The 21,283-nt window shown below is 35.2% G+C and overlaps 1 protein-coding gene across 2 annotated transcripts in view; it reads left to right on the top strand.

Annotated features, from left to right (window-relative positions):
- Snx14 (sorting nexin 14) overlaps positions 1 to 12,681 on the top strand; it is an 80,860-nt gene extending 68,179 nt beyond the window's left edge. For both annotated transcript variants that reach the window (XM_005377702.2, XM_005377703.2), the window contains 8 exons: positions 2,428 to 2,468; positions 2,582 to 2,701; positions 5,692 to 5,815; positions 6,094 to 6,258; positions 6,423 to 6,518; positions 10,581 to 10,672; positions 11,476 to 11,532; positions 12,577 to 12,681. In XM_005377702.2, the coding sequence (XP_005377759.1) occupies positions 2,428 to 2,468; positions 2,582 to 2,701; positions 5,692 to 5,815; positions 6,094 to 6,258; positions 6,423 to 6,518; positions 10,581 to 10,672; positions 11,476 to 11,532; positions 12,577 to 12,615 (734 nt within the window). In that variant the 3' untranslated portion in view covers positions 12,616 to 12,681. The remainder of the gene's footprint in view (positions 1 to 2,427; positions 2,469 to 2,581; positions 2,702 to 5,691; positions 5,816 to 6,093; positions 6,259 to 6,422; positions 6,519 to 10,580; positions 10,673 to 11,475; positions 11,533 to 12,576) is intronic.
- Positions 12,682 to 21,283: the final 8,602 nt, after the last annotated feature.

Raw genomic sequence — 21,283 nt, 5'->3', positions numbered from 1 at the left:
TTTTGGTCCCTTTGTCAAAGATCAGATGGTTGAATGTACCTGGTGGTGTTTCTGTATCCTCAGTACTGTTACATTGATCTATATGTTTATATAAAACAAAGTGATTTTTAAGGCACTAAACCAAAAAAGATACCAGTAATATTAACTTTTAAAAATAAAAACTTTCGTCTGTAAGAAAGAACATAAGGAGCATGAAAAGATAGCTACACAATTGGAAAATATTTTTGCCACACAAAGCAGCAAAGAACTTGAGTCTAGAAAATATTTGAATTGCACAGTTCTGTAAGAAGACACTATGGTAGAACAGTAATGGGAGAAAAAGCATTTCAGCAAAGAGAAAGTAGAAATGACCAATATACACAGAGGTACTAATTTTTTTAGTGACCTGGGAAGTGTGAGTTAAAACCACAATGAGATGACTCCATACTAATCAGAGTTTTTAGAAAAATCTGGTAGTATTGTGTCAAGTTTTGATGCAGATGTGGAGTAACAGGAAGTCTGGTACATTTTTAGTAGGAAGTAAATTAGAAAACTACTTGGAAAATTAGTTGAATAGAAAAACTGATGAGTGGCCTAGTAATTCTCTGAAATATATACTCTGGAAAATCTTAAATCCATGTTTTGAAATGTTCACAGCGCCTTTGTAGTAGGGCACTCTAGAAACAGCACAAGTGATCATTAGTATTAGAATGGACCTATAGACTGCTAGATCTATAAAAAGTTAAATGCCTGTGGCATTGAATACCTATACCTTGATGCAACTTGCAAAAATGTAGTAGAATTTTGAAAACATAAAGCTAAATGAAACAAGAAAAGAAGAATAAATATAACATGATTCCTTTTATGTGAGGTTCAAAATTGACCTAATATAAGCTGGAAAACTTTGAATAAAATTGTTAAACTATGTAAGACAAAAAACAGGCTTTCCCACATATTTTACATGATATTATCTTAGGTATGCATTTGGAACTAAGCCAGTGGATTAGATATAACATGTAGTTGTTTGGCTTCTATCTGGTCCCCATAAATTAGCACATTTAGTTAACCCAAATTATTTGGTTTATATGGTCTTCTGGGCGAAACTGAGTATATTTTACTGTTTGGTTATGTACAGTGTTTAGGAAATAGAATTGGGTGGACTTGGATACTAAGTAGGTTTGAGTGAAGATGAAAAAATGATCAAAGATCACCCAAGTTTCTATTTAAACAAATGGATGAATGCTGTTACTTGCTGGGATAAGGGTAGATTAGGAGCCATGTTGAACTTGCTTTGTTTATGGTATCCAGTTTAAGAAGTTTTGTAGGACAGGAGACAGGTAAAAATTAGAGATTTGATTTTGAGTTCTGTCACATTAAGCAGTAATTCAACACATAGAGAAGGTCATAGAAAAAACCTGTAATGTAAAGAATGTGAAGACACTCTGAGGGGATTAGAAGTATTACTAGGCGTATGAGAGCCAAAAATAGCCAAAGTGGGAGATTTGGGTCATTTGTATGCAATAATATTTTTACTTTTTATGATTAATGTCTCCTACCTTTGCCATATCTACTTTTTTGCTAAATTTAACTGAAAGAAATTTAAGTTGTATTTGTCAGTTTTGATTTGTTTTTATCTTACTTTAAATACTCAGCCGTACTTCAGGAAACCACAAGAAGGTACTACATGTTGTGTTAAAGTGTAATTAAGTCAAGAGCCAATCGTAAGATGGTTTGATACTTTATAATACGGAAGACTAGAGATAAGATTAAGAAGTTGGGAAGATAGGATTAAAATAGAAATTCTTCTTCTGAAAATTTGGAATGGATACTATTCAAATAGTTCAAATGTTATATAAATTCTTCTTCTTCTTCTTTTTTTTTTTTTTTGAGACCGAGTCTTGCTGTGTAGCACAGGCTGGCCTTAAATTCATAGCAATTCTACTACCTCAGCCTCCTAAGTGCTGAGATTGCATGCCCAGCAATGTTACATAAATTTTTTTTACTATTACATGTTTGTGGATATCATTGTGTGTACATTATTATTTAAAATCTTTTTTAAAACTAGATTTTATTGGTATATTCTAGATCACATTCATCATAGAGAATTTGAAAGTTTCTTGAAAACTTTTAAAATTGAAGTTTTAAATATACACGAAAGTACAGAAAATTATGTAATGAATTCTGCACTCTACTTCAGCAGTTGTCAATACTAGGCTTGTTCCATCCCATCACTTCCTATCACACTAGATTATTTTAAATTAAACCCCATGGGCACCTATACCGCATTTATTGTAAATTTCTATTGAATGTGAAAAGTTAATTACAAATGCTTTTTATAGCTTCACATTTCACTGGCTATTTACTATTTAAAATTACCTAAGGAAATACATAAGCAGTTATAAAATACATTATGTCTTCATAAAATTAATATTTTACTTTTGATTGCAGGGAAAATTATAAAGTCTGTTCCTGGAAAACTAATGAAAGAGGTGAATAAATAATTTGTGTATTTATAACATGATAGTCATAAATAATTGGGTTTGGTGATACTAAAAGTCATAATCTTGATTTTCGATTTTCTTGTAATGATCTATCACCACAGAAAGGTCAGCATTTGGAACCTTTCATCATGAATTTTATTAATTCTTGTGAATCTCCAAAGCCTAAACCAAGTAGACCGGAACTGACCATTCTCAGCCCTACTTCAGAAAACAACAAGAAGGTACTACATGTTGTGTTAAAGTGTCATTAAGTCAAGAGCCAAGTCTAGAGCTGATGTGGAGGAGACTGTACAGGAATGTGGCTATGGAGAAGGATGGTCATTGGGGCTGTTGTTAGTTTACCTTTTTTTGTAATCAACTTTGAAAAATGTCCAGCTGTTATCTTTGTAGATACTGCCTTTTCCCTATTCTATGTCTTATCTCCTTTTGAAACTCTGATTTAATTCATTTTCTATTTTCCATATCTTTTAACTTTATCCCATATGTTTTGTCTTGTCTCTTTCCTCTACTGTCTGATCTGTTTATTTTTTTCTGAACATCTGTCTCCTGTCTCCAGCTCTACCTGCTTTACAGTGTGTGGTCCACTGTTTAAATCTATTCAGACTTTTAAGAAATTTTCATTTTTAATTTTAGAATTTTCAAAAATTTTCTGCCAGGTGTACAATTTTTTAAAGTAGTACTTTCTTATTGTGCAGACATTTTCAGGCAAAATAGGAATTAGGGTTGATCTATCGCATTATGAAATGCTGCTGTTGTTAATTTTTATAAACAATAGTTTATAAATGGTTTTGAGCAGCAATGTACACAGGCACAGGACCGTAGGGGGAGGAGGAGCCTGGGAAGGCACCCTATCTAGTGTTCTGAAAAACATAAGAGTTAAAAGACTGTTGGCCCATCTTGAATATGTTCTTGGATTGTGCTTTGTCTCTATTAACAGACATGTTGCTTTCTTTAGTAGTCCTTTACATTTATCTTTTTTAAACACAAAAATTAAGTACCATTATTAGTAAAAAATATAGTAGAAGAAATTGATATTTGGACCCTGATTTTTCCTCTTCTCTGTTCAGGCAGCATCTTAAGTGGCTCTCAAAGTCTCAGACCACCTCAGTAATAGTTCTGCCTCCCAAGAAATAGACATAGATGCTATTCAACTTAGTAATATTTATCTTCTCTCTTGGGACTATTATGAATATACTTTATGTTGAAATTCAGAACTGTTTACAAAGATGTAAGAGACACTTAAATTCTTTAGGTGGTCTTTACTACATATGCATAGATGCTATTTATCTTAGTAATATTTATCTTCTCTCTTGGGACTATTATGAATATACTTTATGTTGAAATTCAGAACTGTTTAAAAAGATGTAAGAGAGACTTAAATTCTTTAGGGGGCCTTTACTGTATACTCATACTTTTGAGTAATAGAATTTTAAAGATCTGATGCATAGGATTACAGAGACTACCCTGGGGAAATGTAAGGAAAGGATAATATTAGGGTATGAATTTTAGTATATAAGAACTATGTCTGCAAAATATTTTTGAAAGTTTGATCAAACTGGAAGTTGACTTTGTTGGTGGCTTGTAAATGAGCCCAACTTTTAGGGAAAGGAATTTGGTTCCCTGTAACAAATCATCTAGTCTTTATGCTCTTTGACTTAGTGTCCCAAGTGGTAGGAATTTGTCAAAAGAAAATAATCTAACAGAAGTATCTGTAATATATAAAGATATTTATTAAACTATTGTTTATACACATTAACAGCACAAAATTTATGTTATAAACTATTGTTTATAAAAATTAACAACAGCTGGAAACTAATAACATAGAAATGATTAATTACCTTGAGCATCTGCTCAAAGAATATTTTACAGCAGGTATATTATACTTGGACAAACTACAAAGTAATATAAACATACTTGATGTGGTTCTAAGTGAAAGAAATAGGAAGTACTGTTTTTTTTAAACACCATTGATTGTAGCTATTTAGGTAGAGACCAAAAGGGAATGTACAGAGGTACAGTCGCTGTGGGGTTGGGTGGTGAGGTTGTTGTGCTCCCTCTCTTTTCTAGACTGTTACTGTTCTCCAGTGCAAACATTGAAAGCATAGAATAGAGAGACTGAGTGATAGGAAGAGAGAGCCCTTGTCATATTTTTTGGGTTGAAGAAAATGTTTTGAATTTCTGCCTCTAGGTAAAGAATATCTAACAGAAGAGCCTGTAGAATATATATTCTCTGTTCTTCTGAAACTTTTGTATGAAGCTTTAAAAACTTCAGATAAAATTGAGCACACTTCCTCTGTATAGTCTTCTGTCCTTTATTTTTCTTACAGTCACTGTTTTATGTCATTTCATTTATTTATTGACTTACTTCTATTAGATGTTAATTTTCTGACCTGTCTTTGTATTCTTTGCCCTTTACATGCTATGTCAAACATAGAAAATACTTAATAAATATTTACTGAATGGATATATGAATAAATAAAATAATGCTTTTCTTAAGATCAACTACCTAAGATATATTTGGTTATTATTATTGATAATAGACTGCATATTTGGGGGTATGTGAGGCTGATATTTAATTGTATTTTTGTCATTTGTTTATTATCAGTAATTCTTCATATTTTGCTTTTTCACATTGGTTAGGCCTTTCTGGGCTCTGAATATTATTGTCTGGATAAACTTTGCTGAAAAGCTAAATTATCATCTCTACTCATTAATTAAATAGTGACCTGTAATTTTTAAGTCATGGTATTAAAATTAAGCATGAATATTTACACATCTTTATAAATTATTTTGCTTCTTTTGGTGTATAAAAACAAAGGAGGTAGCCAGGTGTGGTGGCACCTGCTTAGAATGCCAGCATTCAGGAGGCTGAGGCAAGAGGATCGCTGCAAGTTTGAGGCCAGCCTGCGCTACATAGCAAGGCCCTGTCTCAAAAAAAAAAAAAAAAGAGTAGGGGAGTTCTTTACGCATAATGAATTATCTGTTTTGTCTAAAGTGAATGCCAGTTTTTATGTATTATTTTGGGTGGAGTGTACATGTTTTATGTAATTTAGGGCATAAATGAATTTTCAAAGCAGATTTTAATCTGATAGTGTTGTTTTAATTGGTAAAGGCTTCATTAAGTACCCTTGTTCAGGTTACTTTAGTCTTATGTGATTGTCATCAGTAGATGCAATAAACTATATATCTGTTATTTCAACTTTTACTTTAGCTTTTCAATGATCTGTTTAAGAATAATGCCAACCGTGCTGAGAATATAGAGAGAAAACAAAATCAGAATTATTTTATGGAGGTGATGACTATAGAAGGAGTCTATGATTACCTGATGTATGTAGGTAAGAGCTAAGTGATTTATGTTAAAACTTGTTTTTCATTTATCTGTCTTATTCATTGATACAAATTACAACTTCTGAATATTGCTTCATTTTGCCTTTTTTAACTTGGAAGATACTACATTTTAAAAATTTAATACAACAGGTTTTGAACATACTAAAGTTACTAGTGTTTACTAATAAAACATTCACCATTGTTATTTGTGTTTTCTGTATTGGAAAATATTGAAAATATCTACTTATTGAACAGATTGAACAAAGTATTCAATTGATTTTCTCAGGACGGGTAGTTTTCCAAGTTCCCGACTGGCTTCATCACCTGTTAATGGGAGCTCGAATCCTCTTTAAAAACACCCTGGAAATGTATACTGACTACTATCTTCACTGTAAACTAGAACAGCTATTTCAGGAGCACCGCTTGGTCTCACTCATAACACTTCTCAGAGGTATTTTATCATGTCTTTGTGTCATGTTTTGTATACTTAGTAGTTTTTACTGGATTTAAAACAGTAAGAAGCCCTGTTTTTCTTCAGTTTATCAGCATTTCTACTGTGAGGAAATATAAATAAGGGGATATTTTAGAAATATTTGTTTCTGTACTTTTTTTTAGATGCTATATTCTGTGAAAACACTGAACCACGCTCTCTCCAAGATAAGCAAAAAGCAGCAAAAAAGACTTTTGAAGAAATGATGAATTACATTCCAGGTGCAATATTTAAGTGACTTAATAGATTAGCTGCTCCTTCGGGGTCACAATGTGTAGTAATTAAAGAAACGAAATGCTACCATGAGGTTTTATTTTAGCAGTAGTTACACTGACCAATTAAAATGAACTCACTAAATATAATTTGTTCTTTTCATGTTACCACTAAGAACTTTGTTTTTTGTTTTTGTCTTTTTGAGACAGGGTTTCACTGTATAGTTCAGGCTGGCCTTGAACAGGCTGGCCCGGGTCACTTTGTAACCCAGGCGAGTGTCAAACTCACAGCGATCCTTCAGCCCCAACCTCCTGGATGCTGGGGTTGCAGATGTGTGCCATCATGCCTGACTCACTAAGAACTTTGAAATAAGGCTGTTTTTCCTCACACTATAGCCAGATTCTTTCAACAGTAACACGTAATCAAATTAGTTACAGTGATGTGTCTGTCATGGAGTGGTTGGAGTCCTGCTGTCCACTGTATCCTGAGAAGAGCTGTACTAGTACACATGACTACAAGAGCAAGATTCATTTATTTATTCCAGATTTATTGAATATCTTATGTGTTCCAAGCACTGTTCAGAATGTAAGGGTTATAAAAAATGTACTTGAGTAGCTCGGTCTAGCAGGAAGGAAGACATTCAGATAAAACACACATGTTAATACAAGTACATTCAGATTACAGAGATAGCACTAAGGAGGAGTAGGGTCACCTCTTTTATAAAGTTGGTAGGTTTGGGCCACTAGGTAAACTGGTGGTAAACTCTTACTGATGGGGAATACAAGAGGAAAATAACAAGCAGTCAGGCATCCCAGCTAACTTGGAAGGGTAGGACATTTTAAATGTGAATGCCTGTTAGTTATCCAAGAGGAAATGTCTTATAAGCAACCTATTGTCTAGGTTTGGAAGAGGGAGGATGTGGGTGGATTCACAGAGATAGGAGAGTCATATGTGGATAGACACCAATGTCCAGGGAGAAAAACAGAGTAAGCGGAGGAAAGGGTGACTTGAGGTTTTAGTCCATAGTGCAGGAATCTGGAAGTTGCCACTGTGCGCCAGTAACAAGTAGAAAGCTGAACAAACTGAAAAAAATCAGCACTTAGGTCGTAGAGAGATCTAGAATCACAGGGCAAACCTCCACCATGCAGATTGGACAGACCCGCAGGTAAATACGGAGAGCCACAGGACTAGGGCTAGAGTAAGGAAATCCGAATTGTAGCTGACAGATTTCTGCAACTGGAACCAACAAGTCTAAGAGATTAGAAACTCCACAGGAACCAAATCAGAGGCCCCCATACTTCTGTGAATTGTAACTCTACAACTCCAGAAGGCTGTTCTCTCTTCAAGCTTTACCTCTGCTTTGCTAAAGGCATGTTTGCAGCAAGCAGTTTCTTATGCCTAGTGAGTCTTGTCCAATTATTAAGACAAATTCACGAAGCATACTGTAAGGCAAAAAATAATTTGAAGAAACAGAGCAAGCATCAGAACCAGACTCAGTGTGGCAAGGATGTTAGAATTAACTGATAGGAACTGGCCCCTTTTTCCTTTTTTTTTTTTTTTCTTCTTTTCTAATATATACACTCAATGTTACAAATTTTTCTCTGAGCAGTACTTTTACTGGGCCCCCAAAATTTGCAGTACACTCTGTGTTTTCATTTAATTCAAAGTAGTTTTTATTTCTCTTGATATTTCTTCTTTGGATAATGTAGTTTTAGAAGTATGCTGTTTATCACCAACTACTTTAGGATTTCTCAGGTATCTTTCCCTTACTGATGTATAGTTTAATTCCACTGTAGTTGAAGGGCAGACACTGTGTAGTGCTTTTCTTTATATTTGTTGAGGCATGGTAGTAACACCTGTAATCTCAGCACTTGGGCAGCTGAGGCAGTAGGACCACTGCAAGTTTAAGGTCAGCCTGGGCTACATAGTGACTTCAAGGCCAACTTAGGCTATAAAGTGAACTCCAAGCCAGCCTGAAATACATAGTGAGACCCTGTCTCAAACAGACGAAAAAAAAAAAGCTAAAAGCTAAAACAATTTTTTAAAAAAACTGTAGATCAGTATCTCTCATGAATATAGATGCAAAAACATCACTAAAATATTAGTGTATAAAAAATAAACCAAATATATAAAAAGAATTATATACCAGTATATAAAAATAATTTTTCAGCCAAATGAGATTTAGCTAAAATATGCAAGACTGGTTCAGACTTTGAGAATTGATCAATGCAGCCCATCTGAACAGGCTAACGAGGAACAAAATCAAATGACGATATCAGTAGATGCAAAAGAAAGTATTTGAGAAAATCCAGTACCTAGTCATGATAAAAACTGAGTAACTTCCTTAACTTCATAAAGAATACATATAAAACCCCGCGGTGACATTCTTAATGGTGCAAAACACTCAGAGCTCTTCTTTTAAGACCAAGCAAAGTCAAAAATATTTCCTGTTACCACTGCCTTTGATCACTGAGAGTCTTTGCTAATGTAATAACACAAGAAAAGAAAGTAAAGACATACAGGTTGTACTACACTTGATCTTAGCCAAAATTGTAAAAGAAGAAATTTTTTGTTCCTAGGTGATAATAATTGTGTATATAGAAAATCTAAAAGAATCCATACAGACACTGGACTTCAGTAAGCAATTTTAGCAGGTTTGAAGGATAGAAAGTTAATACATAAAGGTCAATCACTTCATTATATACCAGCAATAAATAAGTGCAGTTTGAAATTAAAAACAGTATTTAGAGGAGTACTCCCAAAATGAAATATTTAGATATAATTGAACAAAATAGGTACAAGATCTATTATATGAGAAAAAGTTGAACTTGACCTTTGCCTCTTTAGTTTTGCCATATAAAACTAAGCATAAAGAGAGAATTTTCCTTGAATAACATTAAGAGTTTAGTTATGATGGGAAAAGGGCAAAATTGAGCACTTGTTTACCTAAAAATCTTTTCTGCTTGGAGAAAACATATTTAGAGGTTATAAAAAATGATGACTTTTTGTTAACAGGAACGATATGAATGATACATGCCAAATGTACTTTAACATTTAAATTAATTAAACTTTTAAAAATCTGACATTAAGAAGACTATGAAAATGCATAGTATAAAAAGTAGAAACTGTCATCTCCAGTGTGTGGAAGTGAACTTGTGCACCAGTTTGGTGTTAATCCTTATGTTTCTCTGTGTATTTCTGTGTATGTATGCACAGGTGTACAAACATCATTTCAGAGTGTAGCTTTTTGCTTCACTATAATAGGATAATACCATGGATGTTATTTCCTGCTCTCTTTTTCACTTAATCATAGTGAATTTATTATTGCAATATTCCTCAGTATACTTTGTGCATTGTGAATCTTTAAAAGGGAATAGAGTGGAGCTCTGAAATTCGCATTCCTAGAGCACCCATGAATTGTAAAAAATCTTGAATTTCAGATATGGTCAGAAAATGGCCTATAAGTGCCTTTTTTATAGTTTAAACCCTAGCTATGCTATGTCTTCCACAGTTGTAATTTAATTTAATAAAATACTATATTAATAGAGCCTTAGAAGGTGTAGAGTGGTTTGGGAGGATCTTAGGGCTTTAAAAAGAACAAAACAGAATACTCAATAGCTACATGTAGTGCAGCAACCTGTAATGATGCAGGGACGCTGGTGCATCTGCCAGAGATGGGTTACAGGGCAGCAGCCAGTCAGCACCAAGGAGAGATGATAACACTTTTGGATTAGTTACTTGCAAACATCCCACCAAAAAAATAGCTGCAGAGGATATTTGCAGTTTCCCTGAAATTGTGGGACTTTCCACAAACAGTTACTAATTAGGTCCTAAGGAAAAATCTGCAAATAACTGAGGCCATGAAATCTGACCATGACTTTGAAGGGGAATGTGGTACATGATAGAGCATTTCTCAACTTGACCATGAACCTTTTTCCCAAGGAGCCTCTTGCAGGAGCACTGGCTTGGGAAATAGATTATTTTTGCATAGTACGATATCTGGGAAACAAGGTGGTGACTTTGCTTTATGATCCATTCACTATAAAAATTGCTTCACACGTGGCTTTTAGATCTGGTGGTCAAGTGCATTGGTGAAGAAACGAAATATGAAAGCATCAGACTTCTGTTTGATGGCTTACAGCAGCCAGTGCTCAACAAACAGGTGAGAATAATTAAAGCTGGTGAACTAGTGTTGGCTGGATTTGCCCAGTGACGCTGTACTGCATCAAAGCAGTGTAATTCAAACATTCAGATACGAAAAAGTATTTTATTTGTGTTACTCTTTTTGTTGATTATCTGTATTTATAACATGAATTTTTAAATTTAAAAGCATTCATTGTGAAAATTTTGGAGAGACAGAAAATATGAAATAAAGTAAAAACTTATAATTTGGTAATTCTGTCACTTAAGGTACACAGAATAATCATAGTTAACATTATTATGTGTATAGTATGTGTATTTTGTTGAGGTTTTTGTTTTGTTTTGGTTTGTTTTTTTCTCCTGTACTGGGGATTGAACTCAGGGATGTTCTATCACTGAGCTCTACTGAACTATTTTTTTATTTTGAGACTGCTTCTCATTTAGTTACCCCGGAAACTTACGATCAAGCTTGTGTTCCTCCTGCCTCAGCCTTGCAAGTAGCATGTGCCACATGGCCCAGTAGGTTATTGAAATCTTAATGCAATTATGGTTTTGTGTTCTGCTCATTTGTTTAAGGTTTTATACCATATAAAATAATGAAAATGAGTTAGGCATGATAAATGTGTTCATGCAAGCATATATCTGCCTTCCGTGCATTTTAAGAACAGAACGTTACTGATAAAATTGAAGCTACTTTTGTGTTTATTTTACTTTAGCAGTTCTAGTCTTTGTCTTGCCTTGTAAACCACCATCCTGAATTTTCTATTTGTCTTTTTTATTTTGTAGTGCCTTACATTGTATTATTTTTTGTTGTTGTTGCTCTAGCTGACTTATGTTTTATTGGACATCGTGATACAGGAACTGTTTCCAGAGCTTAATAAGGTAACTGAAAATTAATGATTTTGTTATTCTCTTAATGATATACTGATACTTATTTTAATTGAGGGCACAAAAGTTAAGGAAAACCTTGTGACTGTCACCCCTTTAAAAATTGGACAACCTCAACAGATACTTCATTTTATATTTCATTTGTTCAGTGTCTGTAATCACAGAGTGCATTTTAGGGGACAGAAACTGAATAGTTTCTGCCTTGACATCATCCCTTTCCTAATTACAAGCAGTTGGGGACCACTTACAGTCTTTGTAGAACGATAGACTTTAACTCATAGTATTAGAGGAGGTCAAGTTCTTCACAGTGTCATCTGAAATTTTATGCTGTGTAAGCTAGAGATGAGTATTTTTTGATGCATGTGAGTCTGTGAACTTAAGAGCACAAAATGAATTGGATTTACAGCATCGTGTATTGTTATATTTAGTCTTGATGGTTTTTGGAGTTTTGAACAGTATCATTATTTTCTATTTTTTTCTGGCTAATCTCTGGTTGGATAAAAATATTTATTGCTTAAAGCTATCATCAAAATGAAATAGCACTTTTATAAAGAGTAAAGGAAACAAGATTCTTGGCTAATTGTTTATTAATTATAAGCTTTCAATACTAATGTGTTTTTTTTTTTTCAAATGTGGCAGTTAGAGAAATTTTATGTTCAACTGTAATACCAGTAAATCTTCAGCACTTGGAGTTACAAGATTTTTTTTGGATAGGGTCTCCATGTAGTTTAGGGTGCTCCCAAACTCACTACATAGCCCAGGCTGCCCTTGAACTCCTTTCAATTATCCTGCGTCAGCCTCCCGAGTGCTGGGATTACAGGCATGTGCTGCCATGCCCAGCCAGAGATGTAATCATTTCTGGCATGCTATGTTGCTGTATTCTTTTAAACATAGATATTATTTGCTGTATCTATCATACCAGCAAATTTCTTGCTTTATACTGTATGTCTCAGATTAAAAGTTTAACATCTAGACAATTTACAAATGAACTGTATCCTACTGTCATCTATATTTTAAATGAATTTATTTTTACTCTAGGTACAAAAGGAAATTACCACCGTGACAGCATGGATGTAATTTGGTATAGAATAACTATTTGAAATTTTTATCATACTAGTGTAATAGAAGTGTACTTTTTTCTTTTACTGTTGTATATTCTTGTTTGTTTCTGTGTTTCGTTTTTTGATACAGGGTCTCGCTGTGTAGTGCAGGCTGGCTTTGCATTCACTATGTTGCCCAGGCTGGCCTTGAACTCACAGTGATCCTCCTGTGTCAGCCTCCCAAGTGCTGGGGTTACAGGTGTGCATCACCACGCTCAGCTGTATATTCTTACATATCATATATTTCATTGTCCAACATTTTGATTATTTTTTGCTTTAATAAAGACTAACACATACTTAATAATGATTAAAAGTGACTAGGTTTCATAGCTTTTCATTTTATACCTGTTTTCCAAATTTCACTTATTACCATTTTTTAAAGAGATGATTTATAGTTCCTTTAGGGCTAACAGATAAGATAGATAATCTTTGTGTTGTATCACTTTTAAAATAATTGTTTAATGTGGAACAGTAAGATCTGACATGCTTTCCAGTTTTGTTAATATATTAGATTTATTTACCTTTTTTTGTTGTACATAGGTAATTGTAAATAAATTTCTTGTATGAGATTTCTGTAATACAGAGAACTGCTCCTTATTCTTACTGACAGATGTTAGTCCTGTTGTGTGTGAAAACTGAACACTTAACAGATATTTGTTACTGTGTAGTTATAGCTGAAGTGAACGTAATTGTATTTATTATATTCCAAAACTTGTATTTCTTTGTTTGTTTTTTGAGACAGGGTCTAACTATGTAGTTCAGGCTGGCCTTAACTCACTGTGTACCCCAGGTTGGCCTTGAATCTGCTGCAGTCCTCCTGCTTCAGCCTTCCAAGTACTGAGATTATACATATGCACTACTGTGCCTGGCTTTTAAAATGTTATTTTATAAAGATTCTTTGTTTGGCTTGGTGGCACACGCCTGTCATTCCAGTTGCTCAGGAGGCTAAGGCAAGAGGATTCCAAGTTTGAGGTCAGCCTGGCCAACTTAGTGAGACTTTGTTTGAAAACAAAAAAATAAAAAGGGCTGGAAATGTAGTTCGGTAGTATAGCTGTTGCCTGTTATGTGTAGGGCCCTGAAGTCAATCTCCAGTATTTGCAAGAAATTAAAATGATTCAGTGTTTAGAATTTTATTTGGGTGTTTTTGCCATGTTATACTTTCTTCCTTGAAACAGATTTATCAAGCTTATTTTGCACTTGGTTACTGGTTATAGTGTCAACTCAGAATGTATTTATTGTGCTCTGTGTATGTATTAGACACTAAACTGTGTTATGGGGAACTCTGTATATTACTTGGAAATGAACACGTTCCATGATAACTATTCATTTTTTTCCCAAAATTTCAGAAAAAGGCCCTGAAGTGTTATAATTCTTTTGAAAAGGCTTTGTTAATAGTTCTATTATTTTTTTTAATACTTGGCAGCTTTAGAATATGCATGAGCCAGTGGTTTAATAATAAGCCTTAAACATTCACTAATTTCTCAGGGATGGAGAAAAATTAATCAGGCTAATCATGAACATTTAAATCCATAGCAATTTGAACATAATTGAAAATGTAATTAATAAACTGGAAAAATAGTATGTTTTATAGCTTTTTAATGCCATCCTCACATAATTTTCTTTTTTAGAAAAAAATTTATTCTTTCTTTTGTTGTTGTCTTTTTGAGACAGGGTCTCGCTATGCAGTTCAGGCTGGCCTTGAGCTCACTTTGTAGCCCAGGCTGGCTTTGAACTCGCAGTGATCCTCCTGCCTCAGCCTCCTTAGTCCTGGGATTACAGTCATGCACCACCATGCCCAGTTTACCTATGCTTAAGCTGTGGTATTCTGTTTATTTTGGTAAGAAAAAAAGTGTATGCTAGTCCCAAATGGCAGAGCAGTGAGTACAAGCAACTCAGCTTCTCCAGGGCAGAGTGTCTACAGAGGCTGGGAAACAGTAACATAAAGAGAGGAACTAAAGTGAGGGGAGGTTGCCTGGGAACCACAGGGAACTAACAGGAGAAGAAAACAGGATCAGGTGTTACAGAAGAGACAGATCAGAATGCAGAGGACAGACTGTGCAGTGGCTGGCTAGTTGCCAGCTGGAAGGCAAAGTGAACCTAACCACTTCTTTGCTCAAGGAGAACTGAAGAACTGCATCAGGACCAAAAGAAACACCTGCAGTTGGAATCAGCAAGGAAATGCAAGACACTGCTTTCAGTGCAGCCTTCCACTGTCAACAGTGGTTGAGTGCGTAGGTCCAAGCACCTGCAGCTACAATAGCAGAGCAAGAGCTGGCAGGAACACCATAGTAGGGGAAGGCAGAGTGTTTTAACTTGGGTTCCAGAACAGGAACAAATACTTGCCTGCTTCACACTGCCAAGTTCCCAGCGTGGATGAGGGAAAGATCGTCATGGGAGACGCTGGCAGTTGGAGAGCAGACGGGGAGGAGATACAGGGGCTGGTGAGCACAGACTTGGCTTCCACAGTCAGAGGCCAGGTTCAGGCTGAGTTCCACAGGGTTGGACGCTCATGTTGGTGCCATGTTCTCACTGTAAGCAGGTCTCTACGCCCAGCACCATTCTGAGAACAGACCGCCACCCTCAACTTGCAGCGTGAACAGACCTGAGCTGGCTTGAGCTCTGCTCCTTAACCCTAGGCTAAGGAAAAAGCCATGCATCCAAAAGAATAAAAAACTTTCTCATATTATTCCTTATTTGATTGCATTATTTTTTATTTTTTCACATTTTTACTTTCTACATTTTTTGTTCCTTTTTGATTCTTTGCAGTTTTCCTTTTTCTGTATATTTTCCCCTTTACTTTTATCCCATTTACTTTACCCTTTTTTTCCTTTCATTAGCATGTCTTTATATATGTTCTCCTTTTCCTTTTTTCTCCCAGTATAGTTTGTAGAGGGTTAGAGAATTCTCCCTTGTCCCTTTTTATCTCTACTTTCAACCATATCCCTCTCCTTCTGACTTCTTTCTCCTGGGTCTTACTCATTCTCAATTTTTCTTTTCTTTCCTTTCCCCTTTGCGTTTGTTTCCCTTTAAGCTTCCCTCTAATATTAATATTGGTCATAGAATCTTTTTGCATCCCTATTTCTCACTACCAATTTTGTACCCAATTTTTTCTGTTATCCCCTTTTAGGATCCTTTGCCCCTCCTTTTCCTCCTTTCCATACCAAAGAGCAGAGAGGACTTTTAAAAAATCTTTTTTTTTTCCCTCACTTTTTTCCTCTTCTCTTCCCCACTCTGGCATTACGCAGTCCCCAACCCCCTGGGCTTTAGGTAACTAATGCTATAAAGTTGTTATTCAATACTATTTTTCACCATTAGAGGAGACACAGTCATCACATTTAGTGCACATTAACTGTGGGTCAGGATGTGGGTTGCAATGCTTACACACATGGGTTTCTTCTCTAGGCTAAAGGGAGACCTAAAACAGTGTTTCATGGTATTTTCTCAACTACGCATGATAGATATCACTGTAATGGACTAACTTGTTACTGTTGTAACTGATTTGATTTCATAGAATAATCCTGACTCAGTAAACAGTTTTGTGTCAGTGAACTTGTCTGCCAAATCCACATCCAAGGAGAGGGACCCCAAAAGTCCTAACCCAAGAACTCAGACTCTATGAGACTGCAAGAATGCCTGCAACCTGTCAGAAGTCCTGTCTGAGTTAGCTTCGGAATTGTGATGAGGGGTTGGGAGTCACTGCGAAATGAGTCCTCAAACTCTGGCAGAGAAGCTACTCAGGAATCACATGCAAAGTGTCTCACTGGAATATTTAATCTGTGTTCCAGTTGGACATTTTACAGATTGAAGTTTTGATATGTTTCTTGATTTGTTTAGAAATGTGGGCTATGTTTTTTTATGGTTTCCTGTGTTTATTGGGTTGCTACTTTTGTGTATTAGGTTATACGTTTGTTCTTTCATTGGCTCTGCCTTAATAGATATCTAGGTTTTCTCCTTTGTCTCAGTGCCCTAGTTTCTTCATGTCAAACCCCCAAAACAATACCATTAACATATTTCTTTATTCTTTTCTCAAACACATGAACTCCTCCCAAGTGGGAGTTTTCTTTAGTATTATTTCTTGGTCCTACCCATCCTAAGTTTTTGGCTCTTCCATATCTTAACCTAGCTTATTGTCTTCCCTATCAGTAAATTCTGACGATCACACAGCTTTCCTCAATCACAAAATAAGCCCCCTTTTCCTGTATCTTGTCCTTGCCCCAACAAAATATCCTCAGAAAACTCTTAATACTAAATATCCTCAGAAAACTCTTGTCCTGAACTTTCAGCTCAACTGAAAGGACTCCAATAAAATTAGACCCTACATCAGCCTCATCTACCACTATTCTCCCCTCGAAATCTCCCCATTAGTGTCTGACACTCCTTACCCACCCACCTCACCTGCCTCATTGCACAACAGCCACAAATAATAAAATCTCGTAGTGCGTAAAAATAGAAAAAGGAAAGTATACCTGCAAGGACTGTCATAGAGTTTTAAGATTGAATCTCTGGATACTGTCATAATCAGAAATAATTCTTTCAGCAAAACATATGGACAGGGTTGAAATCACTTAAATAACAGGACTAAATACTAGCGCTGGTCATACATAGCTGAAAATTATTCACAAGGAGACAACATGCTGCAAAATATCTCCATATAAAATCACTTCTCTAGTCCTCAACCTGCAGTAACCCCCTCATGCCCCCCTGCAGAAAGAGGGGAAAAACATACACTTAAGAGAATGTGGAAGCAAAGAACTAGATCTCTGCCCTCCCACCAGCTCTCCCAAGTCAAAGCAAGGGGAGGGTTACAAAAGAAGAAAATACTGGATAGTAGAAATCGGAAAAGTCTATAGGAAAGGATGAAGAAAATAGATGAGGTAGAAGAGGAAGTGAACCAAAAGTTCACAGCAATCAATTTCACTCACTGTGACCATGGTGAATTTTGGGGAAACAGGTAAAAAACAAAAACAGTTCAAAATTTGAAGGATGGATTCAACAATAATAAAGAATCCTTGAAAGGATGTTAGAAATACCTGAAATGAAAAGTGAAACCACTGTGGAAATCAGTTTCCTCAGAAAACTAGGACTAGAGGTCCCATTCAATCCAGCTGTTCCCCTTCTGGGTATGTTCCCAGAAAGTCTAAAAACATCATATCACAGCGATACATGTGCACCTATGTTCATAGCAGCGCAATTTGTAATTGCTAAATTGTGGAAGCAACCCAAATGTGCACCCACTGAGGATTGGATAAGAAAATTGTACTTTTATATAATGGAATATTACTCAGCTATAAAGAAAGATAAACTTGAGGCCTTTATAGGTAAATGGTCACAGCTAGAGACCATACTCATAAATGAAATAAATCAGAAATGCATGTGCAAGCACTGCATTGTCTCACTAGTGTAAAAGCTGAGTTAATAAAAACTTGGAGGTATGATAGACATTGTGAAATGATAGGAAAATGCTCAAGGGTAAAGGGCAATTGGGATGTGGGAAAAGAGAAGGGAAAGGAGAAATTTTGTATGTATGTATATACAGGATAGTTAACATAGTTCATTTACTGTCTTGTATTTCTTTGCTGAAAGAAACTGTCAATGAGTCTTTGATTGATCAATATTGCAGGTCTCTCTGTTTTCATGAGAAACCACTTTGAAGATATCAGTATGTAATACAACAAGCATTGTTAATTTCCTACCGCTTCGTTTGTAACTCTGTTGTTTGTATTGTTCTTTTGCTATTTTGTAAAAGGTTGTCTGTTAATGTTTTTCTCCTTTTATTTTTAAAATAAAAAAAAACCCCTACATACAGCTGATACATTGCTGAAATGACCAATGTAAAGACAGTGTCTGATATTGAAGACAAAGCAGTGAATTATAAGGAGCTCAAAGAAGCCCAAAACAAAACAAACAAAACCAAAAGACTATCCAACATCTACTAGATGACAAGAAGACTAAGGCTCATTGGAGTTAGAGAAAATCTAGAGAGTAGCACAAATAGCTTCAGTACCATGCTTACGGAAATAATGGAAGAAAATTTCCCAAATACAGGAAAAGAGTGTAAAATACAAGTAATGCTTATAGAACATCAATTATGATGAAAAAAAGCTCACCAAGGCACATCCTTACTAAATTAGTAGCTACCCAGAAAACACACACACACACACACACACACACACAAAACCAGAATTTTAAAAGTAGCCAGAGGGAGAAAAAAATCACACATAAAGGTAAACCAATTAAAATCAACACAAACCTTAGAGCTTGAAACGAAGTATTTCAAGCCTTAACAGCAAATAACTTCCAACCCAGACTTAATTTACCCAGCATGTCTCTACCTGTTTTCATGAGAAACCACTTTGAAGATATCAGTATGTAATACAAGCACTGTTAATTTCCTACCACTTTGTAACTCTGTATTGTCTGTACTGTTCTTTTGCTATTTTGTAAAAGGTTGTCTGTCTGTTAATGTTTTCCTCCTTTTATTTAAAAAAAAATAAATAAGTGAACTGCAGCTTCTGCAAATGCAAACTGGAAAAAAGAAAAAATAGATGCAGAAGTAAGGTATTTCCATGAGAAAGACCAGAAGGTATATGAGTGCTGAACCAGCTCTAGAGAAAATACTTGAGAGTATTTTTGACAAAAACAACAAATTTGACACAGATAAAAACAGGAAACTACTGAGGTCTGGATAAACAGCAACAAAAAACATGAAAAGCAGGATACACCAACAAATAGAGAAGGTAATGATAGTAAGTAACCAACACATCTCAGTAATTACTTTTTATGTAAGACACAGACTGGCAGACTAGATAAAAAAATTCAAGAAACTCATTAAAAAGGACATTCATAGACTGAAAACTAAAGGATGGAAAACATGCATCAGGAGTCCCCAAAACAAGCAGAGATAGTACTCATATTGGGCATAGTAAACTTGAAGCTAAAACTGACTAGAAGACACAAGGTCACTACATACTATTTAAGGGAACAATCTAACAAGAGATACAGATACGCATCAAATACTGGAGTACCTATATTCATAAAACAAAGTGCTAAAATTAAAAGATCAAATAAATACTAATACAATCGCAGTAGGGGATTTTTGATAATGTGGCAGATTATTGAAAAGGGTAAATCATCATAAATCATTTTTGCAGAGATCAATGAAACAAAAACCAGTAAAAAAATTTCAGAGCTGAGCACTCTTGAACCTAGGCTTAATGGATGTATACAGTGTTCCAACCCTCTAGAAGAGTATATATTCTTGCCATACATAGTGGCACATGCATGTAATCCCAGCACTCTTAACTCTGGAGACAGAGGCGGGAGTATTGCTGGGAGTTCGAGGGCAGCCTAGACTACATAGTGAGTTGTGGGCTAGTTTGAGCTACATAGGGAGATACTCTCAGAAAAGAAAAACAAAGTATACATTTGTTTTCAGCATCACATGGTAGTTTTTCTAAAATAGATCACATACTAGCCCACAAATCCTGCTAAAGTAAATGTAGAAATAGAAATTGGTCCATGCGTATTGTCAGACCACAGTGCAATGAAAGTAGACAAATTTTGAAAAAGGCAAAAGCTCCTGGATAATTTATAGTATAATCTTGTACAGTGAATGGGTCACAGAAAAATTAAATTTCTGTAAGTTAATGACAGTGCAACTCAAGACCTCTGGGACACTATGAAAACGTTTCTAAGGCAAATTCATCGTAGTCTGTGTTCATATTAGGATAACAGCAAGATCAAGTAGACAACCTTATAAGAAATCTTAAGATACTTGACACAACAAACCTGCCTTAAGCCAAAATTACAGAGGGAAATTATACAAATGAGAGCATAAATCAATGAAATTAAGACTGAAAAAAGGTGAAACAAAGATATCTAAGAGCTAGTTCTTTGAAAGAATAAATGAAATAGATAAGCCCCTAATTGGATTTACTAAGAGGAAATGAGAAAAGACATCAATACAGTTAGAAATGAAAAAGATAAAATCACAATAGACATTGGAAATCCATAAGATAGTAACTACTTTGAAAAATTGTTTGACTTGGAAAAAATTTTAGCTGATTGCCCCTCAAAGAGCTTCTATCTAAAACATATAAAGAATTAAAAAATTGGCCCCCCAAATTCAAAGACCCAATCCAAAAATGGGCAGCTGAGATGAATACACACTTCTCAGATAAGGAGATACAAATGACAAATACATGAGAAAATGTTCAACATGATTAGTCATTTGAGAAATGCAAATTAAAACAACACTGAGACTCCACCTTACCCCAGTAAGACTGGCTAGCATTAAGAAATGAACCAATAACAAATGCTGGCGAGGCTGTGGAGAAATAGGAACTCTTCTTCACTGCTGGTGGGAACGCAGACTGGTGAAACCACTGTGGAAATCAGTTTGGAGATTCCTCCAAAAACTAGTTCTAGAGGTCTCATTCAACCCAGCTAGCCCCCTGCTGGGTATTTTCCCAGAATATCTAAAAACATACCACAGTGATACATGTGCACCTATGTTCATAGCACAATTTGTAATTGCTAAATTGTGTAAGCAACCCAAATGTTTGTCCACTGAGGATTGGATAAGAAAATTGTGGTACTTTTATATAATGGAATATTACTCAGCTATAAAGAAAGATAAACTCGAG

The sequence above is a fragment of the Chinchilla lanigera genome, unplaced genomic scaffold, assembly GCF_000276665.1.
Source record: "Chinchilla lanigera isolate Chin_1 unplaced genomic scaffold, ChiLan1.0 scaffold00010, whole genome shotgun sequence".
Taxonomy (NCBI): domain Eukaryota; kingdom Metazoa; phylum Chordata; class Mammalia; order Rodentia; family Chinchillidae; genus Chinchilla; species Chinchilla lanigera.
The sequence above is the reverse complement of the archived record's forward strand: the minus strand, read 5'-3'. Positions and strand labels throughout refer to the sequence as shown.